The 11,705-nt window shown below is 60.3% G+C and overlaps 1 protein-coding gene across 1 annotated transcript; it reads left to right on the top strand.

Moving 5' to 3' along the window:
- The first annotated feature begins 323 nt into the window (after nt 1-323).
- Nucleotides 324-11,203, top strand: PLPP7 (phospholipid phosphatase 7 (inactive)). The gene is made up of 2 exons (XM_036261208.1): nt 324-1,070; nt 10,105-11,203. Exons 1-2 carry the CDS (start codon nt 620-622, stop codon nt 10,467-10,469), a joined length of 816 nt encoding a protein of 271 aa, XP_036117101.1. The 5' UTR covers nt 324-619; the 3' UTR covers nt 10,470-11,203.
- Nucleotides 11,204-11,705: the final 502 nt, after the last annotated feature.

Below are 11,705 nucleotides of genomic sequence, written 5' to 3'. Positions count from 1 at the left end.
AGAGGGGAGGGGCTGGGCCCGGTCCCAGCAGACCCAAGATGATGCTTCTAGTGACGTCATTTACTCCATCTGGAGCCCAGAGAGGCCTTCAGCCTGGGCCCCACTGACCAGTCCGTGGGACCAAGTCCACGCTGCCCGGGCCAGTGGGACAGGCAAGCCTGGCTCGCAGGGGCCTGGGCCGCTCAGGGGGAAGCTGGAAAAGGCAGGGCTTAGTCCGGAGCCCACATTTGGGCCCCTGGCTTGGAGCACAGCGGAGGCCGGAGCAGCAGGACTACATTTCCCAGAGTCCCCCAAGGCCTGGAGAGCGAGCCATTGGAAGATTTAAATAGCCCAGGCCTGAGGCGGTGGCCGCAGCCAGGACTCCTCCGCCTCCCGGTGGCTCCATTGGCGCCTGCCGGCGTTGGGGGGCTCGATTGGCTGCCCAGCTGGCACTGACGTCCCGGGAGCCTGGTGGCAAACAGAGGTAAACAGCCATGTGCTGTCCCCCACTCTATATTTAACAGCTGCCGTGGACAAGGCAGCGAGCGGCGGGTGCTGTGGGCTCTGGGGGCAGCTCCTGCCCCGGGGAGAAGGCCCTGGCAGCCGGGCTGGCACCGGCCCTCGCAGTCTCCGCGTCACCATGCCAGGCTCCCAGAGCCGGGCCCGTGCCCGGGACCGCAACAACGTCCTCAACCGGGCCGAGTTCCTGTCCCTGAACCAGCCCCCCAAGGGGGTCCCAGAGCCCCGCAGCTCAGGTAGGAAGGCCTCGGGCCCCTCGGCGCAGCCCCCGCCCCCTGGCGACGGGGCCCGGGAGCGGCGCCAGTCCCAGCAGCTGCCCGAGGAGGACTGCATGCAGCTGAACCCCTCCTTCAAGGGCATCGCCTTCAACTCCCTGCTGGCCATTGACATCTGCATGTCCAAGCGGCTGGGGGTGTGTGCTGGCCGGGCCGCGTCCTGGGCCAGCGCCCGCTCCATGGTCAAGCTCATCGGCATCACGGGCCACGGCATCCCCTGGATCGGGGGCACTATCCTCTGCCTGGTGAAGAGCAGCACGCTGGCCGGCCAGGAGGTGCTCATGAACCTGCTTCTGGGTGAGTGTGCCTGCCACCTGCCGCCCGCCCGCCCCGCCCGCCCCGCCAGGACCAGCCGGGCCCTCGGAAACAGACTGGAACATTCTAATGAGGTTAGGCAGGAAGGGTGCCCCAGAAACAGGCCGGGACAGAGAGAGCCGGGGATGCGCAGGTGAGGGCTGCACAGTGGAGGCCCGGTGGGAACTACGGCCCCAGAGCCAGCTTGCGGGTGGGCACCGGAGGCTGTGGCCTCGAGGCAGCTGGGGGGCTGCTGGGGTCCTGGCAGGGGTCCCGGAGTGGAGTGTCTCATCATGTAACTCCCATCCACAGGTTGGGCTCCTTGAGTTTCTGGGCTGCTTACAGGGGCCGTGCGAGCTGCCCCGCCCCGGCCTGGCTCCAGGGCCCTGCAGCTGCCTAGGATGCTCCCATAAGGGCTAGGAGTGCAGGGGCTCAGTGTGGGCACCCACACACTGTGGCCTCCTGAAATCCATGCCTGCTACTTCCCTGGGTGAGTCGCTGGAGGAGAAGGCCTGGTAAGCTGGTCTTTGGTTTGTTTTAACCAAGTCTTTGCCACCACGTCCTTCCGTTCAGCCCTGCTCTGTGCCAGGTGCCACATGGGACCCACGTGGGAGGCAGGCCCTCCCCTCCAGCCAGCCACCCTGCAGGCACCTCCAGGTCCCCAGCGCGTCTAGGGAATCTCTGCTCCCACCTTCCGTGCTGGACCCATATCCATCCCTCACCCTTCCCAGCATGGCCACCCTTTGGGGTACAGGTGGGCTGGGGTCCCAGACAAAGCAAACACTGGAGAGGTGTCCCAGTTCCAAAAGGGTTTGGGCTGGACCACTGAGAACTGTGGTCCCCCAGGGAGTTACGATAGAAACGTTTATGTCCCCACTCAGGCCTCAGAGGGTCTAGGATGGCTGCTCTGTGGGTGGGGCGCGGGGAGGAGGAAGCCGGCAGGTGCTTCGTGCAGGAGGCAGCTGGGTGTGGCACCATCCACGTTTTCTCACTGTTGTTACCGAGTTATCTACGTTGCTCGTTGTGTATCCTGAATAAACAGTCCCACGTGACTGGCGCTGTCATCATTCCCACTTTACAGGTTGGGAGACTGAGGCCCCTATAAATAAAGGAGCTGGAGATTGGCACCAGGTCCACCTGCCATCCAGGCCTGTGCTCTTTCCAGACTTGGGAGGGAAGGTAGAGAGCAAGGTGGTGGAGGCACCACACTGGGCGTTTCTGGGGGCAAAACCCTGCTCTCATTATCCGTGGCCTCCCCAGGGCCCACTGCAGCCTCACACTGAGCCTTGGGGGTTAGGTGGCCCGGGTCAGAGAACAGGAGGAGAGAGCGTGCTAGAACCCGCTCCCTGAACCGTCAGCACGGCCCCTCTCCGGATGATGGGGGTAAGATCCGCAGTGTGTTCAGTTCTCCACAAATCACACCATCCCTCCTTAGCCTCCTTCAGCCCCACGAGGGGAAGGACAGTGTTCTTTCCCATTTGGAGGAGGGGACGCAGGCACAGGGCGATGCAGCTGGTCGGCGATGGGTGAGAACTGGGGGCAGCTCCGGCTCGCTAGGAGGTTCCCGGCTCATCCCAGCAACCAGCTGCTGGGGGCACAAAGGTGTTTGTTTGAAGAACCAGACTGGAGATTCCTCTCTTCTTGGATGAGAATGACAGTCGTTTTTAAGTTTTTTAAAACTTTGTTTATTGATTTTCATTATGTACCAAGTACTATGCCATGAATGTCCCATATTTCATGATTTAAAAATATTCTTAATGACCTTATAAGGTAAATATGAATACACCCACTTTACAGATGCGTTAACTGAGGCTCGGAGCGGTTAAGGGACTTGCCCACTCCACACAGCTGTAATGTGGTAGGTTGGGGACTCAAATCCAAGTCCTCCAAATGGCAAACCCCTTTTGGAGTCGGTCTGCAGGGTTCTGTTGTCGTCCCATTTAGGGGGGTGCCTCGGGGTCTTTCAGCTCTAGAGCACAGGCTCTGAGGTTAGGCTGGGCTTTAGCTGGGTCGTTGCCTGAACCGGACTTGCTCTGTGAACTTGGTCAAATTAGTTCCCATTCGGAGCCTCCGCTTCCTGATCTGTCCATGGGGCTTCAGGGCTGTGGTGGGGATTTAGGGGTAAAGCACTTGGCGCAGTGGGTTGCCCACGGATGTGCCCAGTGGATGGCCAAGGCCACTGCTATGCGAACTGTGAGGCCCAGAGGCGTGAGAGAGCCCCGCCCAGCCCTGCTCACCCACTCCAACGCCAGGGCACCCAGAAGGTTAATGAGGGCAGTCTCTGGGCCGGGAGCGGAGGTCTGTACCTGTGCTGTTGGGACATGGGCTCCCCTTGGCCTGGGGGAAAGTCGGGAGTCTTGGGAAATGAGGGCTCCAGCCAAGGGGCCTGGAAAGAGTCCCAGCTGGCCAAGAGGAGGTTCTCCGTGCTGCCCGCTGCGTTCTCCCCCCCGGGTGTGCTGCCCTGACTCGAGACCTCAAAGCCAGAAGGGGGCTTAGCGGCTGGCAGAAGCTTGCCGTCCGGAGTCAGCTGGACCTGGGTACCAATCCCAGCCCTGCTGTGGGAACTCAGGCAAAGTGACTTTGCCTCTCTGAGCCTCGTTTTCCTCATCTGTTAAATGGGTTGCTGGGACCCATCACTGAAGAATGGCACACAAGGTGCTTGGCACATGCCGTGCCAGCTGACGCTTGTGTAGCAATGACTGTCACCATCACCATCTCTGTCACCACTGTCCAAAGAACCCTGGTCCAGACTCCCTCCAGGTCCCCTTTAAGCTCTGCACTTGCGAGATGACCGGCAGCTCCCTTGTCCGTCCCCTGCAGCACCTGGCTTGATGATCCCAGAGGGAGCCAGGTGACAGGTGACCCAGGCCCATCCCAGCTCACCAAGCCCATCCTGGGTTCCTCGTGGGCCTGTCCGTGGCGGAAAGTGGCCTCCGTGTCTTGTTGCCATGACCTATGGAAACACCCTTCTGATCTTCCTGGTTGTAAAAACCATACGTTCTTCTCCTGTGGCATTTTTTTTTGTTTGTTTTTTATTCCTCACCCGAGGATATTTTTCTACTTATTATCAGATAGAGTGGGAGGAAGGGAGGGAGAGAGACAGACAGACAGAGGGAAACATCGATGTGATAGAGCCACATTGACTGGTTGCCTCCCGCATTACTGACCAGGGCCGGGGACGAACTGCAACCGAGGTACATGCCCTTGACCAGAATCGAACCCGAGACTCATTGGTCCGCAGGCCGATGCTCTAACTGCTGAGCCAAACCAGCCAGGGCTGTCATTTCTTTATTGTGGTGGAATATATATTACATAAATTTGCCATTTTAACCTTTTTTTTTTTAAATCCTTACCCGAGGATATTTTTCCATTTATCTTCAGACAGAGTGGGAGGGAGGGGGAGAGAGAGAGAAACATTGATGTGAGAGAGACACATTGATTGGTTGCCTCTCGCACGACCTCCACCAGGACCGGGGACCAAACTGCAACCGAAGTACATGTCCTTGACCGGAATTGAACCAGTGACTCTTTGGTCCGCAGGCCAATGCTTTAACCGCTGAGCCAAACCGGCCAGGGCTCCATTTAACCATTTTTAAGTGTACAGTTCTGTAGCATCGCGCACATTCACATGGTTGTGTAACCATCACCTCCATCACCTCCAGAATTTTCTCATCTTCTCAACTGAAGCTCTGTCCCCAGGAAACACTCATCCCCTCCCCTCCCCCAGCCTCTGGCACCCACCATCCACTTCCTGACTCTAGGACTTTGCCCGCTCCAGGGACCTCCTATACATGGAACACACGGTATTTGTCCCTTTGTGACTGGCTTCTGTCACTCAGCACCATGTCCTCAAGGTTCTCGTGTGACAGTATTTCCTTCCCTTGAAGGCTGAATAATGTTCATTGTGTGGCTGGACCACATTTATTTTCATCCACCAACTGGCAGCGGACTCTTGGGTCGCTCTGCCTCCCGGCTGCTGTGAATGATGCTGCCGTGAACAGGGGGGTGCAAACATCCTTTTGGGTGCCTGCTCCCCGTCCTGTTGGGTGCAGAACCAGAAGCGGAGTTGCTGGATCACATGGTGATTCTCTCTAGCTTGTAGAGAAGCCGCCAGACTGTTTTCCACGACGGCTGCACCGTTTCACACCCACGCCCGCCCTGCACAAGGGTTCCGTGGCTCCACAGCCTCGCCAGCACCTGCGGTCTCCCACCTGTTCGGGTAACGGCCACCCTGGTGGGTGTGAACGTGGTGTCGTGGCTTTGATTTGCACCTCCTTAATGAACAGTGATGTTGAGCACCATTTCATGAAACTTTTTTGTAAATATATTTTTATTGAATTTTTTAGATAGCGAGGAATCCAGAGAAAGAGAGAGAGAGAAACAGCTATGTAAGAGAGAAGCATCGAATGGCCGCCTCCTGCACGCCCGCTACTGGGCATTGAGCCCGAAACCTGGGCATGTGCCCTGACCGGGAATCGAACGGGTGCCCTCTTGGTGCCTGGGTCGACGCTCAACCACTGAGCCACACCAGCCGGGCTCATGATACATTTTTGTGGTCAGGAAAATTACACGGATAGATAATGAGAAAAGTGGATGTTTCTCCACCCCCTTGCCCAGGAATACCCTGCACTGCAGTTTGGGTCTCAGGCCGCTGGGTTTCCCTCTGGGCACCTGCTCACACGTCGTACGTCTCAGACGATCCCCTGCGCTGCTTCACCCAGCTTGGCCTCGTCTTCAGGGCCTGTGATGGGCCTGCTGGGCCCTGCAGCTCCCATTGGAATCATGATCTCGGCCCCCCACGTCCCTTCATGCGTGAGGGGTTCAGAACCCAGACCGGCTTCCTCAGCCTTCCAGCACCCCCAGGTGTCGCCCAGCGTCCCCTCCCCTCAGCCCCGCTTCCTGCTGGCAGCCCCTCCCGCAGGGGCTGTTCTGTGGGCTTTGCCACCCCCGCCCGCCAGCCCCGGCTCCGGGCACAGCTCAGGGGACAACCCCTCCACAGGGCTCGTCTGGGCTGCCCCTGACTGACCACATTTAGGACGCTCCCAGCCTTCGCTGTCAGGGACACCGCTGCTGAGGTGACACGCGCCAGCTCTGCAGAGTGGGCTCTTCCCCTGCACTTTCTCGGGGCTCCGCAGCTCAGCACCTCAGAGCGGCTCAGTGAGCGCGGCAGTCGGAGTCCCCGTGGGCGCCCTGGGTGCCACCAGCTCAGGGCTCGGCTCAGACAGAAACGAAGGGAGGGGTGAGCGGTGGGCAGGCCCCGGTCTCGCTCCGGTCCCAGCGGCCTGGCGCTCAGCTGAGGGAATAAACCAGCTGCTGGCCTTCTCTGCCCACGCGTTTGACGCCCGGACACCCGACAGTTCAGGTGAGAAAGCCCACACCTGCAGACTCCCTCCGGCTAGGGGATGCCAAGACAGGCCCTCAGGGCTGCCCGGCCACCCGCCCGCCCCTAGCACCCCCCCCAGGAGCTTGTCCTTCTGGAACTGTGCGCGGGTTTTTAATGCAGCTTTTGGTACGTGAGCCACAATACGCAGGGCGTCAAGGGAGCTCTTAGCCTTTCCTCAGCCCACAGCTCGGTGGCAGTAGGTCCAGTTACACTGTTGTGTAACCTTCCCCACCTTCATCTCCACACCTTCTCATCTTCTCAGCTTAGGCTCTGTCCCCATCAAGCGCTCGCTGCACAGCCCCTCCCCCGCCCCTGGTGCCCTCCAACCTACCTTCCGTCTGAATTCCCTCCTTCCCGCGCCTCACAGAAGCGGAGGCATGCAATATCTGTCTTTTGTAAACTAACTTTAAAAAACTGTGCACAAGTGCTGTGTATTTGTGGTAAGGAAATATTTGAAGTGCAGAATGACAGACAGACAATAAAAACCATCCTCAGTCTGCCCCCCAAGCGAGCAGCAATCTTGACCTTTAGTGCGGTGCCCTCCGGGCATTTTTCTCTGCAGGCAAACAGGGTTGCATCTTATTTTTACAAAAATGGCACCCTGTGTAGTCCTGCTGGGTAAACGGCTTTCCCCACTTGGCTGTGAGTATATGCCCGCGTGGTCCTCCGCAGGGGTCGGAGCGCGTCGTCCGCGCTCGGCCGCCCCTCCGCCCGCTGCTCAGGGGCGCTGGGGGCGGTCCCTCCGTGTTGTGGAGAACGTCACAGCACACAGCCTTGACCGTGAGTCAGGTGCATGTCCCTAGCTATTTCCCAAGGACATACCTGCAGATGGAACAGACACCTCCCTGGGTCTGCAGCCAAGTGCCCTGCAGACAGTTGACGGGTTTACCCTGCCCCGCAGCACTGCCAGCTGGTCCCCGCCTCCTCCAGAAGCCAGTGGGGGGCTAGAGGCAAGGTCAGGCCCCAGCCAGCAAGGGACACAGCCCACAAACCTGTCTCCTCCCAGCCCGCAGGGAGCCTCATCTCTGCTCCCTGGGCAGGGACAGGTGTCGGGTCAGGACTTCGCCTGGGGAACAGCTGTGCTTCCTGCATGGGAGGGGCGTGGGCCCCGGCATCTCAGACCCCAGCTCAGTGAGGGGAGCTGACGGTGGGGACGGAGGCCAGAGGACATGAGAGGTGGCGGAGCCTAGCCCTGCCTCCCAGGCCCCATTTGTGGAGGCCTCTGCTCTGGGCTGATCCCCATTCTGTCGATGAGAGGAGGGAGGCTCCAAAGGACTGGGCGCGCCAAGGTCGTGCCATTTGCCAGTAGCCGGCCTTGAGGAGGCGCTGATTCTGGAGCCCAGGTGCGGACGCTCCGCCCTAGTTGACTGCAGTGAGCAAGGGCCCCCAGGGAGGGTACGTGACCTACCCCGGTCACACAGCATGTCAGAGGCAGCGGGTAGCAGCCCCTCTCCTGACCTTGGCCCGTGAGCTTCCCACCGGGCAGCCCTGTCCTCTGGGGCCTGCTGGCCTCCCTCCGAAGCCAGGAGGGAATGTAGGTCAGGGAACTCGGCGGGGCCGTGTGAACAGGACTCACGGAGCCTCGAGTGACGGCGCCATTTGCTTCTATTTCTGGGCCCAGAGTATGCGCTGACTGTCAGAATCCAGTCACACTGACTCCGGCTGCGTGCCGGAGGAGGGCAGTGGCCCTGCAGGGCCGTCGGGTGGCGAGGAGGCTGGGGAGGCCACTGTTTGCTGGAGAGCCGGCCGGCAGTCTGAGTGTGCCACGCTGCCCCTCCTGCCAGCCCTCCACGCCAACGGCAGCCACGTGGTGAGGGCGACACTGCGGGTGCAGCCCTCCCGTAGAGGGACTCAGAACTGTCGCTGCCCATCTCCTCAGCCACGTGACACCCCGCCAGCATTCGCCAGCCCCAGTCCGGCCCATGCCTCACACACTCGAGATCCAGCGATGCCCCAAACTGGAGGTCAAGTGAATGAATGAACCAGGCGTAGAATGGGCTGGGCCAGCCGCAGCCAGGCTGGCCCAGTGGTCCCCCAGGGGCACATAGCAAAGGGACAGAGAGGCCTGTCACTCAGGTGAGGGAGGAGCCTCACCGGGCTGAAGAGGGCCGCTGGCTCCTCCAGGCCTGGCCGTGGTTCGGCTGCCCTGCTAGGCCCAGAGAACCAGGGGTCAAGAGCAGCTGCCTCCCTCCAGCCCTGCGGGTCCCTCTCTCCTGCTGGAACTGTGACCTTCCACGAGCTCCATATGGCTCCCCGCCCGGGCCTGGCCTCGCCTGGGTCTGGGGCACGCAGGCAGGCTGGCCACACACCTCCGAGGCCTCCGTCTCCTGGGAGGCCTAGGGTCCTGGGAACAAGCTGCCATGGAAATTCGTGGCCAGGCAGCCTCTCCCTCCCCTACGTCCTGTTCCTTGCCAGGCATGCCCCAGGGTGCAGGGACGGCGGCCAGCCCTGTGGCTGATGAGGGGGAAGGCCCAGGGCAGACCAGGGTTCCAGTCCCTGACGAGCCCCACGCCAGCCGGGACGCCGCGTATTCGGGGCACTCCGAGTGGCCGGCGCGCTCACCGATGGAGGAACAAGCCTCGGTCCGCATAGGCCACAGCCGTGGGAGTCCGGGGCCATTCGGCGTGGCAACTTCCAAATGCAGGCTTCCACACGCGTGCGGGAGCGTGTCACCGCGTTTGTGAGACCTACGCTCTGTAGATGGCCAGGAGGGCCTGGAACAGTGGTGACCTCTGGGTGGCAGGGTGACCGGCGATTTCAAATCTTTCGTACATGCTCTGCAGTGGACATGTACCACGTCATTCATTCCAACAGTTTCTGTTCGGTTTTCATTCTTGTTTTCTGAGCAGCAGGCCACTGCGGAGTCCGGGGCCAGCCCAGGGCCAGGCTGCGGCGGCCGTCCCGGGCTCTTCCCTCTCCGGCCAGAGCGGGCGAGCCCACGGGGACGACAGCAGCCTGGGGGTTGCCAGGGGTTGGGTGAGGGGAATGAGGAGTGACTGACTAATGGCTACGGGCTCTCACTTTGGGGTGACGGATAAGGTGGGGGTTGCATCCCGGGAATGCACTCGATGCCACTGCGCTCTGCACGCAAAACGCCTCGTCGCACGTCACATGGATTTCACCTCCACTGTAAAGAAATGGGGACACGAACGGCCTGTCTCAGGGTTCACAGGGGCTTCGTAGAGGTCCTTTGAGAAAAGCCACCAGCCCAGGGTCCCATTTGTCAGAACACAGATCCTCCGAGGGGCCCTCGGACCCAGGATACCCAATGCCCAACTCTCGTCCAGCAGCTCATTGAACACGTCCCGTGGGGAGCACGTCTGGGCCTCGTCCTCTGGAGCGCGCACTGGAGGGAAGGAGAGATGGGAAGTTCGTGAGAAAATGGGTGACTTGTTGGGCCTTGAGAAATGCTGTTGGGGGGGACTGGGGAGGACGTCTGTAAACAGGTGGTCAGGGAAGGCATCTCTGCGGGAAGACATGAGGGCGCGAGCTGCGTGACTATCCCAGGGAAGGGCTCCCAGGTGGGGGAACAGCACAGGCGAAGGCCCTGCGGTGGGAATGTGCTGACTCCCCACGCGGGAGTGAAGAAGGCGAGGGAGGGAGGGGAGACGCGGAGGCACTGACAGCCCTCTGGCCCCTGTCTGCTGCCCACAGCCCTGCTCCTGGACATCATGACGGTGGCCGGCATGCAGAAGCTCATCAAGCGGCGTGGCCCGTTCGAGACGAGCCCCAGCCTCCTGGACTACCTCACCATGGACGTCTACGCCTTCCCCGCCGGGCATGCCAGCCGTGCGGCCATGGTGTCCAAGTTCTTCCTGAGCCACCTGGTGCTGGCAGTGCCCCTGCGTGTCCTGCTGGTGCTCTGGGCCTTCTGCGTGGGGCTGTCACGAGTGATGATCGGACGTCACCACATCACGGACGTCGTCTCGGGCTTCATCATCGGCTACCTCCAGTTCCGCCTGGTGGAGCTGGTCTGGATGTCCTCCAACACCTGTCAGATGATCATCTCTGTCTGGTGAACCTGCCCTGGCGACAGCAGGCGGGCCCACCAGTGACTGGCATGTCTGGTAGTGCGGCTGCCCTGCTCCTTGGCCAGGGCCCAGCGTGGGGACAGCCCTGCTGAGCGTCTGCTCTGGCAGGTAACAGGTGAGAACCAAGATGGCAGGAGAGGGACTGAGCCTTGTCCTTTCATCATCGTGACTGTTGAGTTCTTGGCTGTGCCCACCATGCCACAGTACAATGCCTGGCCAAATACCCCCAACCTCCCATGCAACACAGGTGCCATTAACGGTCATCAATAGCTTAGGGTGCCCCACTGGCCACCAGCCTGGGAAGAAAAAGGGTTTTGTGGTCAAACAAATTTGGGAAATGCTGCATACTCTGCCCCCTGTCAGACCTTCACAAGGGGTGTTATTGTCATAAAGGCTCTGACAAGTCCCGCAAAGAAGCTTCCTGTCGAACCTCGTGTACCATGTTTCCTGAGCTTATTTGACCACAGAACCCTTTTCTCGTGGAGTAGCTATGAACCCCTGAGACACCGCCGCTTCCTCAAGTTCACTTTGGGAAGGGTCTGAGGTGTAAGCTGGCCTCTCCCAGTGCCGACCAGTGCCAAGGCCGTGGAAAGCCCACGGCCTGTGGGCATCGGTGCCACTTTGGCCCCCAGGGGCCGGACTCTGTGTGACCTAATAGGTCTTTTCCAAGTCAACTGTTATGTTATGTGCATTTCATGTGACAATACAGATGATGTGCGAGGGCACCCGCCCCGTGTGGTTTTCTTTGCGTGATGCGGGTTTTCAGGCAGGAGAGCCTCTGTCAACATGGATGGGGGTGGGGAAGGGGCGGGGTCTCTGTCAATGTGGGTGGGGCAGTGGGAGGGGTGGAGTCTCAGTGGGTTAGTTTCCCAGGCTGCTATCATGCAGAACCCTGAGCCAGGAGCTTAAAACAGCAGAAACGTTTCCCTGACAGTTCTGGAGGTTTGCAGCCCAGAACCGAGGCGTGGGCAGGGCCGCGCTGCCCGAGCCTCCGTGGGGTCCTTCCGTGACTTCCAGTCCTGGTGGTGCCGCGCCCCTGGCGATTCAGGCTGCAGCCGCATCACTCTCTTCCCCGCCTCCGCCGTCTCGGGTGTTCTCCCTGGCCTGCATCCGGCTCCCCTTCACAGGACAGCAGGCGTCTTGGATTAGGGCCACCCTCCTTAAGTCTGACCTCTTCTTAACTTACATCTTAATCACATCTGCCAAGACCCGATTTCCAAATAA

This window comes from Molossus molossus, unplaced genomic scaffold (genome assembly GCF_014108415.1).
Source record: "Molossus molossus isolate mMolMol1 unplaced genomic scaffold, mMolMol1.p scaffold_m16_p_14, whole genome shotgun sequence".
Classification (NCBI taxonomy): Eukaryota; Metazoa; Chordata; class Mammalia; order Chiroptera; family Molossidae; genus Molossus; species Molossus molossus.
Note: the sequence above shows the minus strand (reverse complement) of the source record. Positions and strands in the feature narration are given on the sequence as shown.

Excerpts from the sequence above, each read along its gene's own strand:
- PLPP7 (XM_036261208.1), top strand. The coding sequence starts at position 620 with ATGCCAGGCTCCCAGAGCCGGGCCCGTGCCCGGGACCGCAACAACGTC. Across the intron at positions 1,071-10,104 it reads GCTCATGAACCTGCTTCTGG|CCCTGCTCCTGGACATCATG; the intron begins GTGAGTGTGCCT and ends TGCTGCCCACAG.